This window comes from Prionailurus viverrinus, chromosome A1, assembly GCF_022837055.1.
Source record: "Prionailurus viverrinus isolate Anna chromosome A1, UM_Priviv_1.0, whole genome shotgun sequence".
Taxonomy (NCBI): domain Eukaryota; kingdom Metazoa; phylum Chordata; class Mammalia; order Carnivora; family Felidae; genus Prionailurus; species Prionailurus viverrinus.
The window spans coordinates 77,327,537-77,347,554 of NC_062561.1; the positions used below are offsets into that span (position 1 = coordinate 77,327,537).

Consider the following 20,018-nt stretch of genomic DNA (forward strand, 5'->3'; position numbering starts at 1 on the left):
TCTCTGTGTTTCTGTAGGACAACATCATCAGTGTCTTAATCAGCCTGGATAACGTAATCCCCTCCCCCAGGCTTAAAGCACCATTTTCTCAAAATAGATTGAATCATGACTCTGATTATATGAAATCGGATGAAAATGGACACGCATTAAAGATTGTACTCAAGGGGCACCGGGGTGGCTCAGTGGGTTAAGCATCCAACTCTTGATTTCGGCTCAGGTCATGATCTCACGGTTCGTGAATTTGAGCCCCGAGTCGGGCTCTGCGCTGACAACACGGAGCCTGCTTGGGATTCTCGGTCTCTCTCAGTAAATGAATAAATACACTTAAAAAAAAAAAAGAGTGTACTTAACTCACTAATAAGGGAACCGGTAGGATGCACAAGATCATACAAAGGACAGACACAGTTTTACATCAGGAACATAACGCACGTGCCGACTCCGGCAAAGCCAGCCTCTTCCGCAGCCTAGAAGGAAATTGCACTGAGCCCCTACCTCTACCAGACAGAATTTATTTCCACCTCCTCAGACGGGCTTGCAATGGCGTCAGTCGTCTCCACCTTACAGAGTTGCACACCAGTCAGAGGCATGGAGAGGCCGGAACAGGCTAAGCTGAATGATGTGCTCTCCTCCAGGAGTCTGCAGACTCCAGTCATGCTGCTTCTGTAAAGTTTACTAGGAGGGAGCCTCTCCCATTCATTTACTTGCAGCCCACAGCCACCTTCATGGTACATCGTGAAGAGAGCAGAGAGCTCATGGCCAACAAAGCCGTCATGTTACCTGTCCGGCCCTTCACGGAACATGGCTGCCAGCCCCTGGCCGACACCGTGCCTGGTTTCCTGCTGAAGCGTCTTTCTCCCTCATACTGGCTGAAGTTCACCGCTTGGGATGTTATAGGAAGCAGGTGACGAGCAGTCTAGGAATGTCTTTCAGACCAATAACTAACGGCAGGAGATATTTGGTGTGTTAGTTGGCGAGTGCTGACGTAACAAAATACCAGAGACGGGGCAGCTAAACAATAGATATGTATTTTCTCACCGTTCCGGAGGCTAGAAGACTGAGGTGAAGGTGTTGGTGAGAGTTGGCTCCTTTCTGAGGACTGAGAGGGAAGGGTTTGTTCCCGGCCTCTGTCCCTGACCTGCAGACGACTCTCTTTTCTCTGCGTCTTCACGTTGTCTTCCCTGCGGGCACGTCTGTGTCCAGATTCCCTCTTCTTATAAGGACCAGTCGTGTTGGATGCGGGCCCGTGCTAATGGCTCCACTTGAAACCGGTCACCTCTGTGAGGACTCTGACTCCAAGTATGGTCACATTCTGTGGTCCTGGGGGTTAGGACTCAACATCCGAATTTGGGCAGGAACACAATTCAGCTGATAGCGTTTAGTTAGAGGGGAATTTGTGCCCTCAGGAAGTATACCGTGGAGATGGTCAGGTTGTCTACCAATGTGTGAGAATCACACTCCTGGGGTTGCGTCCGGAAGCTGTCACCAGCCCACTCATTCTGGGACTCAGTGGCTGTTCGTGAACACCTCCTCTCACCCCTCACTCTGTTCTCTGGCTGCAGCTCCAAATGTAGAATACTAGCGTATGAGCGGGAACCTCAGCAATGATACATTCGATGCACACCTTTATATTATTATATTTTGACTTAGTGTACAAACCAAGAAGAACAAGATCTTACTTTTGGGTCCGATTCAGTAGCACCTTAATATGAAACAGATGTTGGCTTAAATAACAGGCGTAACTGTGAGGGGCAAAGAAAGTTTGTTCTTTCTTTACTCTGGAAAAACTTTCTAATGGGTTTCCCCTGTGTTTAAGAGACATCTAATGATACTGTACGTATAACGTAACATTAATATTAACGCTTCACCTGTCCAGTAGGGGGTAAAGATTTTTAAAAAATCAGCAACCCAGAAGGGCGCCTGTGGCTCAGTCGGTTAAGCGTCTGACTTCAGCTCAGGTCATGATCTCACGGTTTGTGGGTTTGAGTCCCGTGTCGGGCTCTGTGCTGACAGTTCGGAGCCTGGAGCCTGATTTGGATTCTGTGTGTGTGTCTCTCTCTCTCTGCACCCCTCTCTCTCTCTCAAAAATAAATAAACATTAAAAAAATTTTTTTTAAATCAGCACCCCAGGATCAAGCGTGGCCATAGTGAAATGTATCACAAAGCCAAGACTTCAGATCAGCTACTTAAAGTACAGAAGCACCGTTCAAAGATCATTATTGAGCGCCTATTATCTTCCAGGACTATTTACGCAGGCTATTTCCACGAAGCTTCACAACAGCTCTTCAAGGTGGGTGTTAATAGACCTCTTTTCATTGATGAAGAAGCAGAGGTTCCAGGAGGTTAAGTGGCTTTCTCAAGAACCTGTACTGAGTAAGCATCAGGAGTGGATTCCCACCACCACCCGTCGCCAACGCAAATGCACAATGTCCGCTATCTCTCGTGAAAGCTGTGATGTGATAGCACTGCGTTTTTGAAGGACCCCTTTACGCATTAAACCCTGCGCGCTTTGGATGGAACACGAGGACCACCGTTTGTAGATTTTGCACAGGGAGCAGGACACATGTGCTGAGCAACATGGCAGGGAGGTGTGTCCCCATTAGATTCCCAACTCAGGGTGGGGATAGCTCGGGCCGGCCAAGCCTGCTCTTCCTTGCAATGGGATCTTTCCTAACGTGTTTTGATAATGCTCGGGGGAAACCTTCTGTGGCTCAGATCCACAGAACACAAGCCCCGTGAGCTATTTCCCTGCATGTGGCAATTGGCCAACAAGAAAGGGAAAGAGCCTAACAGGAAACAAGTGGACTCCATCTTCTCTCTTCATGGTCGTCAACCGTTAGCTGTCGATTGTGTCTTTTTGCTGAAATAATAAAAGCCTCGCCCAGTTTCTCAGTGCCCGTGAGGCGAAAAAAATGAAAGTATTCGTGGCGTGAGAAAGAAGAAGGAAGAAAAGAGAAGCCAATCATGTTTGTCCTTACTGCTCCAGAAAACGACAGCCAAAGCCTGTTCTACATCTGGACAGGGAAGGCATAGGTTGAATGTTACAGAGAAGTTTTTATTGCCAAAAAAAATAGTTGTGCATTGACTTGCTATAAGCTGACATTTTATTGGGGAAAACAAGAAAAATGGGCAGTGTCTTCAGGAGGCACGAGTTAAATAAACCAGATGTGTCCTGAGCAAAGCCCTCTAACCTCTAGAACCTGTTCATCAGATGAGACCGTTGAAATTTGGGGTCTACTAACCAGGAAGCCTGCAGTGGGTGCAGTTCATGCCAGTGGGATGGGATGTAGGGGACCAGCCAGGAGAATGTAAGCTCGGGGGGGACCCGGGACACGTGGCCTGGAGGGCTGGGAGGGAGGAAGAAACAGAGGTGCCCAAAATCCACTCAAAAAACAGCTGCACCCTTTTCTTAAGGGCTCAGGCATTCGTCAGCCCCTCTGTGCAACGCCCCTGATCTGTTGGCTGAATCTCTATTTCTTAACCCTCCGTAATATGTGCGGACAAGTGAGGGTCAGATGGGCATCGTGGAGGCTGAGAGAGCGGGTGTCCATCCATAAATGGAGACTTTCTGAGCCCCATCCAAGACCAGGTGGGAAACCATACGTGCTGCCTGACGTAGGGAGTTCCAGCCCCAAGTTCTAGTCCCGGCTCTAAGCGTTCTAAATACTTGTCCCAGAAAAACAATGTACTAGAGGCATGTCTCCTCATACCCGTTGCTCCCTCTTATCTGATACATGGAATTATGTTTGAGCGTTTACCTCCTTTAACTGGAGAGACTGAGCCCGTAAGAGAGAAGACGTCAAGCTGTTATCAGCCACGTACTTGTCAGCAATCTTGCGTGCGTGTTGGGAAAAAGGGATTCTTGGGTCACTGTCTAGTCCTCATGAGATCTGGACCTCTGGCTTTGGGTACAGGAAGTGTTATTTTAAAATGGAGAATCAGGTGCTTGGGTGGCTCAGTTGGTTAAGCATCCGACTCTTGAGTTCAGTCACATGGTGATCTCACAGTTCACGAGTTTGAGCCCCGTATCGAGCTTTGTGCTGACAGTGTGTAGTCTGCTTGGGATTCTCTCTCTCTCTCTCTCTCTCTCTCTCAATAAATAAATAAACATTAAAATGGAGAATCAACATTTATGGAATGGCTTTAGTAGGCAGTCGTAATTCTTAGAACCCTTCTTTACCTCCCCCCCAATTTTGTTTTTCTTAAGAAAACAACATTTATTTTCCTAAAAAGAATATGTTCCTTTGGAAAACTAAGATTAAAGTCCCAGGCTGTGATTGCTACACCAATAGAAGCTTTTTATCTTTGCTGCTTTTCCGTTTCTCCTTCCAAGCTTCCAGCACATTTTAGGCAAAATGAGGAGTCATTCGAGGGAGTCGGTCCCTCAGTACCCAAAGCCCATCCCTGGCGATTTTTCCATAGAACAATTAACGCCGCCTCTGGCTGTTTCCACGTGCACATAGTAAAAACAAAGACAGGTCACAGAGCACACGAAATTCACGAGGGAATTACTGCCCAAATCTTACTAGTTGAGAGTTATATTAGATCCTGGATACTCAGTACAGTTTGCAAGAGAACTGCTAGCAAGTAGCTTATACCACGGTCTCTTCTCTGTTGGAAGCAAAATGTAAGTCTGCATCGTGATCCCAGCTCAAGACCATGAGTCTGAATGCACGCACACCCTGGGCCCCGAATTAGTTTCGAATACGCTAATGAGCACTGATGTATATATATACACCATCTCTCCTCCCTCCCCCCTCTCTCTATCTCTATCTCTCTTTCTGACATTTTTAATTCCCAAAGCCTGGAACCAAAGCAATATAGTGGCTTAACAATTGCTACTTAAAGAGATGGTATTTTCTTAAAAAAATTTTTTTTAAATATTTATTTATTCGAGAGAGAGAGCAGGGCAGGGGCAGAGAGGGAGGAAGACTAAGAATCTGAAGCAGTCTCCAGACTCTACACCATCAGCACAGAGCCCGACGTGGGGCTCTAACTCATGAACCTCGAGATCGTGATCTGAGCCGAGGTCGGACGCTCAACCGGAAGAGATGGTACTAACCTTTTTCATCACATTTGCCTCTTGTAGGTTTTAAAGGACATCACAGAGTAAAAAACGCAAACAAACTGGAGAAGAGAGGCCGTGGAGTGGAGCGGTTATATATTTAAACCAGAAAAAAATTTAAAAAGGGGGAGAGAGAAAATTGGAAGGCAGTCCAGGTGTACCTATCAAAACTCCAGATGTGCAATCTCTTTTATACAGCAACTCCACCACTAAAAATGTTCCTTTCTGGGGAAAATACCGTAAGATGTTAAGCACATATAAAGTAGGGTCGTAGGCACGTGCTGGGGCAACAGACGAGCCTGCAAATCTCCTGTCATAACGTGTGAATTTCAGTTCTCTCGCTAGAGCCCAGAAAGTAGCACAGATCAGTGGGGGCCCTCTGCTCCCCTCAGTCATTCTGGACCCAGGCTGACCAAGCTCCCACCGTGTTTGAGCTCTGTCCTCTGGAATTTAACCACAAGTGAGGCTGGGGAAAATAGGAGAGCGCGTAAATTATCTGATGAGCTCCACTGTAAATACTCAAGATGTATTGCGTGTAGGAGCCTAAAAACCAAACTTGGTTAGCGGGTGATGATTTAAATGAACTGTGGTATATTATATGTTTTTTTTTTTTAAGTAAATTCGAATGTGCCAATGAGGAAAGATCTCCAAGATGTATTATTTATTTTTATTAAAAAAATTTTTTAATGCTTTTTATTTTTGAGAGAAAGAGAAAGAGAGAGAGAGAGAGAGAGTGAGCAGGGAGGGAAAAAGAGAGAAGGAGTCACAGAATCCAAAGCAGACTCCAGGCTCTGAGCTGTCAGCACAGAGCCCGACTCGAACCCACAGACCGCGGGACCATGACCTGAGATGAAGTTGGACGCTTAACCGACTGAGCCACCCAGGCGCCCCAAAGATGTATTATTTATTTTAAAAGCATGATGGAGACTAATGTGTAATCTCTATAGAGATAATTTTTTAAAAACATGCATTTATATGCAAGTACATGCAAACAATGGTTTTCTGAACAGATAGACAAGATTCTGTTTATGACGGTCACTTTGAGGAGTGGAGAAGGGGCTGGGAAAGGAAATAACCTTTTTCAATTTTTACTTTATTATTTTTTTCTAGGACACAAACTTTTTACCAGATGCAAGTACAGTACCGTTTTCATCCAAAATAAAAAAAAGCTAAAAAAGATACAGGTAACAGACTAGCTGATTATATGATGAAATTCTTGTTAATTGCCCCAAGATCGATAACGGCATTCTGTTTCCTTGAGGCGGATTCCTTTACCTCAGATGGTAAGATGCGGGAAGGAGGTGTCATGGGGTCTGTGACTCCCTTCAAATGCCTCAGCTGAAGAACCGCGCGTGTCAGGGAGTGTGTGCGTGTGTCTGTGTCCACAGAGCATGCCCGCATGTGCAAAACATTGACCGTCGAATCTCCATGGTAGATAAACGGGAGTTGGCTGTTCCGGTCTGTCAACTTTTCCGTGTAGCTTTTCCCAAGTAAAAAGCGAAGGAAAATAAAATGAAGGAAAGCGATAAAAAACATCCCGCCTAAGAACAGAGAGCTTCACAGATCTCCCGTCTTCCTACCTTAGGGCTGATGTAGATGAAGTCCAGAGGTACTCACATTAAAATGTCAGAAATCAGACATCAAAAATCTGAAGTCAAGACACATGACAGAGAACAGCGGTGACAATGGTCTGTCAGAGAACAAGTTCTTGAAAAGGATTTCTGTTCGGGCCTATAAAAAGCCGGGCGACCTTATTAAGCATAACCAGACTCTTTAAACTGCTTAATGACTGTCGTAATCACGGTACCTGCCTGGCTGGCTTAAAAAATTCCGCTGCCACATTTGAAACACTTTTCCAAACTCTGTTCTCCAAGTTAGCATAAGTGAGGCTCTTAAAAACAATGCACAGGGGGACGCAAAGCCATCTGACTTTAATCCATTCTCTTGCGAGCCTGTGAGGTGGTGGTGACTCAGGGAGAAAGTATGTCCCTACAGGTCATTCTTCAGGAGGTGAGGTACGCTGCCATTTCGGTGGACGGCCGCCTCTCCCTGTGTCGTTAATGGTCACCGCACACAGAGGTTTATGAGTCCTGCTCCCTGCATTATACACAGCCTCCGATCCGTTTCCCACACTCTGGCAACTGTCTGCAACCAGACCCCAGTCCCCACGGGGGGGAGGGGGGGGTCACGGCGCTGGAGAGAAAGGGCCCATCGAGGTGTATTTTCCATTGTGGGACAAGGTAGGTCATAGCTTCTTTGGAAACGGGGAAGGGTGCCTCGGCCACGTCCAGGAGATGCCTTTAACAGACCCGTGTCTGTCTGCGACATACACGGCGAATCTCGGACACACACGCTCTCGCCGAATGGCGTGTTCTAGTCTTTTCCTGACCCTTAGGCCACAGTGTGGAGGAATGCCTTGAGTGCGGTGAAGGCGAGACTAGCACTGTCCTTATTTTTCTCGGAAATATTGAAGGGAGCCGGCGGGAGCTTATCTGTCCTCTTCCCTTCGCAAGGGGGACCCTTGAAAGGCAGAGACCCAGGTTCCTGCAGGAGCAGCCCCGCGTCTGCGCGTCTGAACCGCGTATGTTCCGTGTACCGTCTAGGTCACTCTGGCAAACATCCCAGACGCTCAGACTTCATATTTTCCCCCTGCTGCTTCCGCGCTCCGTGCTAACTACCGTTAGCAGACATAAAGCTCCCTGCGATTCTTTCCTCAGAACGAGCTAGAGGAAAACTACCAATTATAGCCAAGAAGCAGTCCTTCAAACACACGTACACATTGCAGTGTGGGCTGGAAACCAATTGGAAATGTTTTGATTTGCCCTTTAAGGCCAGAGGCAGGCACTTAAGGCAAACTCCTGAGATGTTTGGAGGAACAGTTATACTAAATTTAGCATCCTAACCAGGCAGTTGGCATAGATGTAATGAAAGATTTCAAAGGAAAGAAATTTAACCCGCGGGAACATAAAGAAATTTAACCCACAGGTGACGAAAAGAAGTCTACTAAGAGACTAATACTTTTTTTTTTTTTTTTTTTTAAGAAGATGCTCCAGGAATACAACCTCCAGGGGTTGTAACTGTCACTCCTTCCCTTCGGATGGCGTGTGAGATTCCTAATTGTTATTCACGGAAGATCTGGGTTGCCGACTGGGCTCTGAGCTCCCCTTTGGGAGGGATTTTCTCTTTCATGTTGCCCCTCCTTACGTGAAGTGCTACATAGATGCGTGTGGGATAAGCAAACAAATTGTGTGTGCGTGTCTGTTCACTGGACAGAAGCTTCTAGAGTAGATGAGCGTGAGTCTGCTTGCCCATGTGGGCTCCCGGGTAGTGTCTTGGGCCAGTCTGATGAAAGGTTGGTCCCACTGAGGCTGGTGGCCCCCGGTGCTCTTTCTGTCCCTCCATCATCATTCTCTCCCAACCTGTGGGTGTTCGTTGCTGATGCGCTCCAGGGATACTGTTTCTTGACCTGTTGTGTTTTATAAGCTGCACTCCCAAACCAGGCACGTATAATTGAGCTGAAGCATGGGCAGTCCCCCAACAGCGTCCAGAGGAACCCACATCCCGAGGGTCGGCCTCGGTGGAGGAGAGGCTGTGCCTTGGGTTCCCGCAGGGAGCCAGGAGTTCCAGACAGAGGCGTCCCAGCGGACATGGCTTCCGGGTCCCATGGCACTTCAAAAGCCAAAGGATATAACGCAATCCAAACTGCATTAAAACGGAAGTTTTACACACGGAAGACACACGGAAGACACAGAAATTGGGAGTTATGTTTACAAAAACATGTTGCATTTTCCTTAGCGGCTTGAGTAACACACAGACTCACCAGATGGGGAAGAACCGGGAGACCAGATACTTACCCAAGTGGAGGGCATGGGAAGCCACGACCAGCTCCTTCTGTAGCGTGTTGTTGGCTTTTCTTTCATTTTAGTTTTCTCCCCTTGGTGGATCTTTTTTTTTTTTTTTTTTTAATTTTTTTTTTTCAACGTTTATTTATTTTGGGGACAGAGAGAGACAGAGCATGAACGGGGGAGGGGCAGAGAGAGAGGGAGACACAGAATCGGAAACAGGCTCCAGGCTCTGAGCCATCAGCCCAGAGCCCGACGCGGGGCTCCAACTCACGGACCGCGAGATCGTGACCTGGCTGAAGTCGGACGCTTAACCGACTGCGCCACCCAGGCGCCCCTCCCCTTGGTGGATCTTAGAGCCAGACGTTAATTTCCACCACTCTCTTGGGTCTCCCTTTCAGGTTGCATTATTGATGCCCTTGTATACAAATAAATGATATACCTGAAGGGCAGTCTTGTTGGGTTTTGCTTAAGATTTCAGTTGATTTTAAGCGATTGTCTTTGATGACATTTATCCCCCCCTACTGTCCTTGGACTTTTTAAGATAGAGTCCCCATGGCTCTGAAAACAAAACACACACATAGAAAACTCTTGTCATGTATGAAGTACCAATGGTGCTTGGGAAAGAATGGCTCTATTATCAACTAAAAGATGTTTCTTCAGTCATACAATTCTTTGCCCTAGATAACAGAAGCAGAGGTATAAACAATAGAGGAGGTATACCTAACAGGGATGTGCTCCGGATGCCAGCATGGAAAGAATCAAATAGTAAGCGAGTGAGTCTGAAGTCTACGAGGAAATGGAGCAAGGCTGGTGGAAGAGACTGCCACCAACACTGCTGCTTGGCCCGAGGTGGGTCCCCACGAAGTATGCACGTATGTACTTGAAAGTTTATTTATTTTGAGAGAGTGTGCGCACATGCGTGTGAGTGGGGCAGGGGCAGAGAGAGAGAGGATCCCAAGCAGGCTCCACACTCAGCACAGAGCCCGATGTGGGTCTCCATCCCGTGAAGCGTGAGTTCAAGAGCGGAAATCAAGAGTGGACGCTCAACCGACTGAGCCGCCCAGGCGCCCCTCCCACGAAGTATTTAAATAGAAGCTGGGGGGGCGTCCTGCTTGCAGTGACCTGAAAACGTGTGTAAATGAAGAAAAAAAGATCTAGTTAACAATTATGAATAAAAGGCTGCAAACCCAGGAGCATAGCGACCAGCGTGCCTCCACTGCCTTTTAGTGTCTCTATTTGAATTTTCCTTCCTCGCCAGGAAGGGGCAGGGGACAGCAGGGCCCTGAGCCCCGTGTGGGATCTTGTTGGAGGGGTGGGAGGAGGGTCAAGGGCAGCCCAAAGTGGGCGGGGTGCGATTGTGAACCCCCGTAGTTCTTCAGAGCTTTGCCCCAGGGATGCTGGGAGAAGGAGCAGTTTACATCAAGGCACTTTTGTTCAGCTGAAAGGCGGGCGGCTTTACTGCAAATCGTGCAGAAGTTACAAGTGACCTTCAGTGCGTTGGAATCCCACCCTCTCCCTTTGCAGGTGAGGCGGCTGCGCACAGAACGTGTTGGGACGCTCTGGAAGACCGAGGAAGCATCAGTGGCAGAAACACAGCCTCAAGCGAGGTCTCCCCTTTCCCGCATTTAATGCATGTATCGACCATCTATGATGATTGCTCATAAACTGTGTTGGTATTATTATTTCTCTCATACTGTGTACGTCTATAGATGGGCATTCTTCTCATGAGGGTGTTGGTTGTTTTTTAAAATGTAATTAACGTCACGTCAAGAATTGTTTTGAAGAGATTTCGTTAATGTATCACAGCATAAAAATCTTTTTCAACGTTTATTTATTTTTGAGACAGAGAGAGATAGAGCATGAACGGGGGAGGGGCAGAGAGAGAGGGAGACACAGAATCGGAAACAGGCTCCAGGCTCTGAGCCATCAGCCCAGAGCCTGACGCGGGGCTCGAACTCACGGACCGCGAGATCATGACCTGGCTGAAGTCGGACGCTTAACCGACTGCGCCACCCAGGCGCCCCATACAGCATAAAAATCTTAGAGTGGCACACATCCTTCGCTTCTGGGGTGCAGTTTAATCACTCAAAACTTGATTCCTCCTCCTGGTATGCTATGTTTTATTTATTACAAATAAATACAGTATCTCAATATCCTCCCCATCACTGATGAATACTTCTCTACCTAGAAAAATAATCAGTAGGATAGGCAAGACTCTGCCATTACAATGCTGAAAATTTGCCTTCAAGGGGCACCTAGGTGGCTCAGTCGGTTAAGCATCCAAATTCGGTTCAGGTCATGACCTCCGGGTCTGTGAGTTCGAGCCCCGCGTTGGGCTCTGTGCTGACAGCTCAGAGGCTGGAGGCTGCTTCGGATTCTGTGTCTCCCTCTTTCTCTGCCCCTCCCCCACTCACCCTCCGTCTCTCAAACATAAAAAAAATCGCCTTCAAGTACATCTATAGCATAAATACCACAAATATTATCTGAAACCAACTGGAAACCAAAACCAGTGGAACACACAGGTTAATGTCCTTTGCACAACAGCAGCAATTATGTTTCCTTTTGAGCCATCTGAAGACATATTTGCTTCCCAAGGAAAGAGTAGGGTGATCATCCTTTTATTACACACTGTAGAGAAATGACTTTTACTTCTCTGGGTTGTTTTTTAACTTTTACTGATTCTTCTCTGGGTTAGGATCAGAGACTGACAGCAAGGTGCACAGCAGTTACCTGGCGACTGATAGTTTGATTTTTTTCTGATTTCCACCGGGCACCTTTATCACAGTGTTCGAAGGGGCAACTGTTGTGCCAAAAAGGAACCTGACAATTGAAGAGAGGGATGGAAAAGTGGCGGGTGTGGAGAGCACAGGGACTTTACAACAGCCTGCTCACCTTTCAGACAGAACTAAGAGCACCTGATTGTGACAACCTCTGGGAGAAGTTTCTGTAAGTGTCCTTCCCGCCAGTTAGAAAGAATACAAGTGGGTGCATTTCACTTCTTAGCGGAGTTTGGCTTGCCCAATTTGGGAAACACAGTTTCGAAAAGAGGGTGGAAACAATGAGGTGGGGTGTTTGGTAATTTAAGCTGTAATCTCACAAAGGCCACGATGTAAGTTGCAAACGCAGTACTTACTTGGCTGTTGTTCTTTCATTTTACCCAGACCGCTCATTAGTGATACTGGCATGTAGGGTGGAACTTTCTGCTTAGTCACTTGGCTGTAAGTTGTGCCCTGGAACTTGGATTTGCCGTGAAGGGGCAGGTAGGCGCCGCGGAGGAAAATGACGGAGTGGATGGAACTATTATTCCAGCGCCACCTGAAATCGTGGGCTCCTGGAGAAGCCCGGGGCGGGGAGGAGGGGGAAGGAAAGCATTTATGCCACAAACATTTCTTTAGTACAGGTACGCTAGGAAGATGCTGCTGAGATCGCTGCCTCTAAAACCAGCCTTTCGTGAGGCGTTCTTGGGGGGAGGGTGGGGCTTTTCAAACACTGGAATTCTTCACTTGGCTGGGGCTGTGATCTGTGGCTAGACCGTCTGGAGCATCGGGCTCCTCTGTGCTGGGGCCTTCCCCATCCGGACGCACCCCCCCCCCCCGCCCCCCAAGGTAAGGAAGGGCCCGAGGTAACGCAGCCAGAGATCTGAGCACTTTCTGGTCACCGGTAGCTGCTTCTGCCCTGTCTGCCACTCTGCTCTCCACACCTGCGGGTGAGGAAGGTCTCCCCGGAGGGTGGGGAGTCTGCAGATCAGTCTTAAGACCCCAAGCCCACCAGCGCAGGGGAAGACATCCCCAACCCCCCGCCATCTTCCCCAGGAAGGCCAGCATTGAAAACGCGGTTAAAGTCACCACTGGCCTCTGGCTTGCTTCAATCTGGTGTCACAAAGCATGATTTCATCGGCGCTAATGTCGTACAAAGAACATTGGACTCCTTCCTTCCTTCCGGGATTCTGCTGTGAGGAAAAATGAAGGCTTCGACAGCAAACTGCTTTGTTCGAGTGGAAACTAGATTTGGAATTAGGCGTTGAGATAACTAAAGTCCATTTGCCTGCCTCCCTTTCCTCTGGTCACTTACTTAGGTCACTACTCGACACTGGGGGATCCAGGGAGACTAGGGAGGTTTTCTGTTCAGGGTGGTTAGGACTTTACAAAACTTTATGATCAGATGATTTGTGAAATGTGAGCTCGAGTTTTATGGGGAAACCAATGGGCTCCCTCGTGGCCCTCTGCAAGGTTCACATTCACGTTATGCGAGTGTCCTGATTGGGAAAAAATGGGCACACAGGTGCCCACGGGCAGAAGGCTCTGGATAACTGTTAATTATAGAGAAACAGAGCAGAAAGCAAATTAAAATAAGCAAAAAAAAAGAAAGAAAAAAAGAAAAGAAAAAGGAAGGAAAGGAAAATACTTTGAAGGCGCTTTTTCCATAGGAAAAAAATATTTTATTTTTTTAAGAACAAATTCAGTTTGAAACAGACGTGGAATGGGACCTCACGGATTCCGTTTCTGGGGGCTGACTGCAATGTGGAAGGAGGCTGGAAACCTAGGACAGGCCATTAAAATAAAATGAAGAAAGAACAAAAATATTTATAACTCAAGCATAATACTGTGTTACTTACAAATTGGACAACGAAATCTTAAATAAATATCCATGGTACATAATTACGGCACAAATATGCAGCAATTTGGCAACCTTTTATACCGTTTTTCTTTTCCTCATTACAGTGCAAAGGGGGGAAAGACACTGCCGTTTAACAAGCTGTAGCTAAATACATTGCAAAATTCAGATTTTATACAAAACATCTTGCTTAGACTTTATAAAAAACCAACATTGCTCTATGTACACAATCTGGGTAAGAAAAGCCATTTCTGTCTTGTTTTCATGTGTATTTTTATTAAAAAGGTGAATAAGGCTACTGTAACACCCCGAATCCATATACAGTAAAATCTGAACCCTATTTACAGCATCTTCAGTTAAACGTTATGGTGCAAATTCCAAAGTCAGGTGACTAGGGATGAGAATACAAGCAAGGCATTTACAGTAACTTTCCAAAGCGGCACCAACTTCAAATAAAGGGAGAGTTGGTAGATTGTCATATTCTGCACCAGACACAAAACAGACGCACAGAACACTTTTCCATTGGTTGCAGGTAACTCTTCATCGAATTCATCTGATTTTTCACAGTTTAGCATATAACCAAAAGGTAGCCAACCGATGAGACACATTTGATTTCATTAAAATCAGACTATTTCCCATGTTTCCCCTTCTTGCCCCTCTCCCCCATCCGAAAGGTAATTGTTGATGGCTTACAAGAAAATCTTGTACGAATGCACGTAAAGGAGAGGGTGGGGTGATGGAAAGAATTACATATGTACTGTGGCTGGTCACCATGGCAACCCTCCACAGAACTATGATATAGATATATATAATATATATTGTAGATATATATTATACATATATGTACACATGTATACCACTCACCCACTCACACACACACACACGCACTTTGGACCAACATCATTTTCAGGTTCAGGAAATAGAGAAGGAATAATTTCTGTGACAACTCATGTTTGCAGGCATTCACTGGAGGTCTGAGAACCTTAAAATGCTGTTGCTACATTTTTTTTTTTCTCCCAATTCAGAAAGCAAAGTGTTACCATAGTAACGGGACTGTGTTAAAGATGTCTATTTTGCATAGCACATAAAAAGTAGGTTTCCTGTTTACTCGTTTTGTTTCCCAAAAGGGAGGGGACGGGGAGGGGGTGGGGGAAGGGGGCCGGAGCTCAACTTTCAGCCCTAAGCCCCCTCTGAGGGGACCCGGTGGATTTTAGCGAACACTTCAGCCATAAGGCAAGGGAATACACAACACAGAAATGAAATGCCGGAACATCTTGCCACTGTTAAATATATGATGCGGTAACATCCATTTCCTGGTATGCAGGGCTTGTATTTCCTAGTCTACGGTTACGTGAGATGCCTTCAGAGGACTGGGTTATTTTTGTATTTACTCCCGTTATTGTTATTTTTGGAGTGATGTTGTTTTTCCCAGATGGAGCTGTCCAATTTTTCTTTTTTTAAGCACTGAGCGTTGGGACCACGTAATTGCCACAAGTGAATTTCACGTCTTTCTGGTGTGATTTGTGTGCAATCTTAAAATATATATTAGTACAAATCTGTCAGTTTCTATCCCTTGTGTTCTATATACCTGTTATAAATACGTGCCATCTTCCTCCCCCCTCGACATCATGATTTATTTCCGTCTTAAGGACTCAAAGAAGTTCGCAGTATGCGTCACCTGGACACAGCCTGCGGGCTGTGGCCTTGCTCAGTACCTCCGCGTCCGCCCTTGCAGCCGGACAGGACAGCACCGCCATAAACCAAAGTGTCGTGAGGCTCAAGTGGGGGTGCGGGGGGAGGGCACGGGGGGGGGTGGGGAATCTGACCTACCTTTCACATAGGAGAATGCCTCAATAACATGGATGATGATGGAATCACAGCCTGTTTGACCTTTGGCTTGTAAACTTCTAGGTCAGATCCGGCTCTCTGCTGTTCTCCTAAATGCTTTCCCTGTGTTTCATAAAATGTGATCAGTATAGCAGCTGAGTCTGCTTCAGACATCATCCAAAGCCGACCGACTCTCCTACAGCGCCGAGGCCGTGCGCCTTATTGCCAGTACGACAACAGTCCTGCCCAGATCTGTCATCGGCGGCCCTCCCGGCCCGCCCCTCTACGACAATGCCCCTTTGTCCTACCCAGCGGAGAGAGACTGTGCTCCTCCTGCGCGTTGCCATTTGATCGGCGGATCCCTTCCAAGGCACCCCACCCCATCGCGTGCGTGGTGTCTCCTACTTGCCTCTTAAAACCTCAGCCAACCAAAGTGCTGTGCTACCTAATTGGGGTTCTCCCTCGACTTTCTGCTCCCGACGCACCAGCAGCAGCGTTGAACTGCATTTGCAGACAGCCCTCCCCACCCCCACCCCCCATCCTGGCCCGCCCCCTTCCATGAGCTCCTGGTCTTTCTGGTCTTCCGCAGCTGAAGGCTCCTTAGTAGCAGACGCAATTTCTAGAAGTGTAGGACCCATTGGCTCCAGCTGCCGTGGCGCGGGGGCAGGAGACTCCCAAGGTGAGTGTGCCAGCAGTGATGCGGGGTGTGGAGTGAGGGGCTCGCGCTGCAGGGCCCCGGAGGTCGGCAGGGGTGTGTGCAACGGTGAGGACTGGGCGCAGGACCTCTGAAAGCCTCCCCCAGCCAGAGGTCTGTGTGACAAGTCCGGACGCTCCTCGGGAGGGACGCCCAAGGCAGAAGGCGGCGTTTCCAGGCCCCGCGGCCCCCGGGGGACACCTGCCCGGGATGCTCACGGCTCGCCCAGTCCCCCCCACGCCCGCTGCCGCTCTGTCGCCCTCGGCTTCCTGCAGGCCCAGGTGACCGCGGCGCATGGCTTGGAGGTGGAGGGGGGAGGCGGGCGCTGCGGTCCCATCGGGCACCTTCCACGCCAGTCTCCCGGCCGGCGGTGGGCGTCTGTCTTCACCGCGGTCCGGGCGCTACAGACTAGGTAAGCTGTCCAACTCAACAGGGCTCTTCCGAGAAGGAGTGCTCCCTCTCCCCCGCCGTGCTCCGGTCCATTCGAGACACGGGGGGGTCATCAAACCCTCCTCGGGGCGGTGGCGGGACAGTGGGCTTCCTCCGGGAAAGCGAAGGCACCGCCGCGTCTCAGACCTTGTAGTAAATGTTCGCCGGGCTCTGGGGAGGCATCTCCTGGACTATGTACACGGGGTGCCCGTAGTCCCCGCTGACCTTCTCGTAGTGGGGGCAGAACACACTGTCCGCAGTCCTCAGCGGGATGATAATGTCACTGGGCTCCGAGCCGCTGTTGTTGCCGCTGCGCTTGGGGGTGGCCAGCGTGCTGAGCGACAGTGTGGCCGTGTGCTGCGGCGAGTGCTTCCTGTGTCTCCTCCGGTACTTGAGCAGGAGCACCACCAGCGTGATGATGATGACGATGAAGATGATGCATCCTGAAGCAATCCCTGCGAATAAGGCCACTTCGGAACCGAGGATGTTGTTCCCCGAATGCCCGGCACTGCTGCCGTCTGTGCTGGAACCTGCGGCCGGGGACGGAAAGGAGCAGCCCAGTTACTGCTGTCCCTGCTCGGATGGCAGCCCCCCAGCCTCGGTTCCCAGCCGCGCACACCGGGCAGGACGTGGCGATAGCCCCAAAAGGGGACACGGACGGGACCCGGGCTCACCGGCCGCTCTCAACCACAGGTGTCCCCATCCGTCCACCCTTAGGGACAGGAGGGGACAGGCTCCCACGCTTCCGCCCCAGGTCCTAAATCGCCGCCAGCCACAGCAGGTGGACACAAAGGAAGCGGCCACCTCTGGGGCCAGGGCTGACTGCCGTGCGCTGCCCCCCTTGCCCCTCTGGGTGCCGGCCTTCCCGAGCATCTCCCGCCGCCTGCTTTCTATAGACAAGTCCTGCCTGCTGCGCGCTGAGGGGACCCTGGGGCCCTGGGAACACATGCCGCTCATAACTCACTTGTATTATTTGGTTTACACCTAAAATATATTGGGAAGGCAGCAGAAACACTCACGCTGAACATGCTGCCAACCCAAATGGGAAGCACTAAAAACTTGCCTGGCATCATTAGATTATCCATTTATCGGAGTGTCACAAGAATTTGACACATCTTGCCACTGAAAATTAGAAACAACAGCCTCCCTACATGATGCTTGTAAAGCGGGGGAAGTGGCCTGCAGATGCTGACTGCACATGCCACCAACAGGCACGCTGGTCCCTCACACGAGACTGCTGACGTCGGGGAGCAGCTACCGTACAGACATGTCATTAGCGTGGAAATAAATACGTAGCTATCTGCTCAAGGACCGGTACGAAAATGAAATTCAATGGCGGCCAACTTTATCCTGTATTCTAAACTTCAGCCAGTGATCCGACTGGTATTTTATTTTATGCTGAAAATGTGAAACAAAAATGTCAACAGTAACCACTCGAAGAACACGGCATTATGCGATATTTTAAGATGCCACCACCTAAAATGTAGAGGAGGATCAATCAGGCTCTTTGTGGATCAGACATAATTAGGCGAGGTATTAGAACATTAATTACATACATGTGAATATCGGCTCTACGCTACTGTTGCAACAGGCACGATTAAGTGTCTCCAATAAAAATAACTTTGGTCTGAGTGAGTAGTGCTCATAATTGGCACTTGCATCTGATAAATTCTACTCTTCTGAATGGGAAACTTCCGTGGGAAGGCGCAATTCTGTTCTTATCGAGCCATTAATAACAAGTACCTGCGAGCAAAGGTTACTGACTTGGGGAACTACAAGTTAATCCCACTAGTATCCAAGGGCTTGGACTCTGTTCTGCCTCTTGCTCACGGGACCCATGGATGCATCCACACACACTCACGCTGCCATACCTGGATTTGGTTTGACAAAGGGACTTGTCGTTGAACTTCTTCCATTTGTACCGGCTTCTAGTTCTGGGCGTCGTGTCGGATCATTATGCCTGGTTGACCCAGCGGAACTCGCATCTATACGAGGAACAAATGATTACTTATAGCCCAGACACCTAATGAGATCTAGCTCTAAGAACTGCCGCGTGTCAATCTCAAGAGGCACAGACAGCAATGAACGTGAGATTCTTTATGCAAAGTGCTGTGACATACAAGAATAGAGTTCTCCTTTTACAACGGAACGGTGGTACTACTTATGTCAGAGGTTCAGATCGTGAGGCCATCTGTGGAAACTATAGGGATTCTTGCATTTGGCACGCAGAGCATTGCAGATGACATTTCAATTTAAATGAGCAAGTTGACTGACTACTATACCAATTTCTAATTAGAAGAATAAATCTTTCTGCACAATAGGTTATCTGTGTGGGAAAAGGCTCAGTGAACTAGTCTTCTGTACTTGAGATGCAGAAATGGGCCAAATGGCAGAAACCTAAGTTTTCACTCTGGGTAGCGTAATTTTTTTTGAACCAAAGAGGTGTTTTGCTTTTAATAAGAAAAAAAAAAAAAGTGTGTATAGAGATACACGTACACACACATATGGCAATGGATGTTGTACCTGGCTGACCTTAACTGTGAGAAGAAACTCCAATAAAAGAAGTTTGTTACACCGACTTGAGGAAATCTGTCAGTGGCTCAAGGTGCAGAGAAAGATGTGCTTTCGAAACTAGGCTACGAGTGCGTGAAGGTGGGCGTTCACGGCATTGGTGCCACACTCGTTGGGGACTCAACCAGATTATGGTGGCTTCATGGAGCAGACGGTCTTTACCTTGTCCAACTTTCATGAGGATCTTCATGGCTCTTGTCTGGCACACCCCTCCCTCCTGGTTATCCAGGCCCTCCAAAGACCCATTTGATGTAGCTGATTAAAAATAAAATGGACAAAACAAAAAAATAAAGAAAAATCAGGAAATCAATAAGCCAAGTTTATATGAACATGAAATGTCTGAAAACAATTTGAAAAATAAGAATTCACTCTTAGTCACAAGTTTTCGGAAAGCATGGGATGCTGAAAGCCAAAAAATAAAAAATAAAGAAAATAAAGAAAAATGGATCCTGTCAACACCGCTGCACGTATGCTATCTGGTTTCAAGTTTACTTAAGCGCTTTCTCCTTCCTTCAGAATCAACTGATTTAGGGTCAGTCCATACATAAAAGGGACAGGACCTTCCAAAAAGCTTACTATTTCAGGGTCGGCCTCAAAAGAGCAAAGTAGTTAATACAGTAACTTTAAAATGTGGTAATCATCGCACAACACCTGCTTCCTCTACTACAGATTTCCTGCTTCGAGAACAATTAGCTCGATGCTCCCTGTTTGCCAAGCATCCAAGTTCGGTAAACACTAAAAGAGGAGACTCCCACACCCCCTCCTTTTCTTTCCCCGCCTTATGTGAGATGAAGTATGTTAGGATTCAGGTCTTCCACTTCTGAAGTTTTCTCTCCATCATTTTGCACTGGACTGGAAATAATAAGTGTGTTATCATTACGAAGACCGGCCTTAGACAGACTCTTCAACCAAGCTACCTGCTGGAGCACAGCTTGACCGACAGAGGGGACCACGCGCGCCCTCTGCTCTGTCAGGG

The 20,018-nt window shown here is 48.0% G+C and overlaps 1 protein-coding gene across 3 annotated transcripts in view; it reads right to left on the reverse strand.

Moving 5' to 3' along the window:
- Positions 1-13,328: 13,328 nt before the first annotated feature.
- EFNB2 (ephrin B2) overlaps positions 13,329-20,018 on the reverse strand; it is a 45,594-nt gene continuing 38,904 nt past the window's right edge. The window contains exons 3-6 of one of the 3 annotated variants that reach the window (XR_007152312.1): positions 19,205-19,297; positions 18,343-18,456; positions 15,352-17,001; positions 13,329-13,446 (exon numbers count right to left, since the gene is read on the reverse strand). Coding sequence is in view for 2 of the 3 variants with exons in the window: in XM_047859592.1 (XP_047715548.1) it covers positions 14,150-14,362; positions 16,760-17,001; positions 18,343-18,456; positions 19,205-19,297 (662 nt within the window). In the remaining variant the exon portion in view is untranslated. Of the gene's footprint in view, positions 14,363-14,628; positions 17,002-18,342; positions 18,457-19,204; positions 19,298-20,018 lie in introns of those variants that run through there. The other 2 variants (XM_047859592.1, XM_047859601.1) reach the window with 2 other exon arrangements.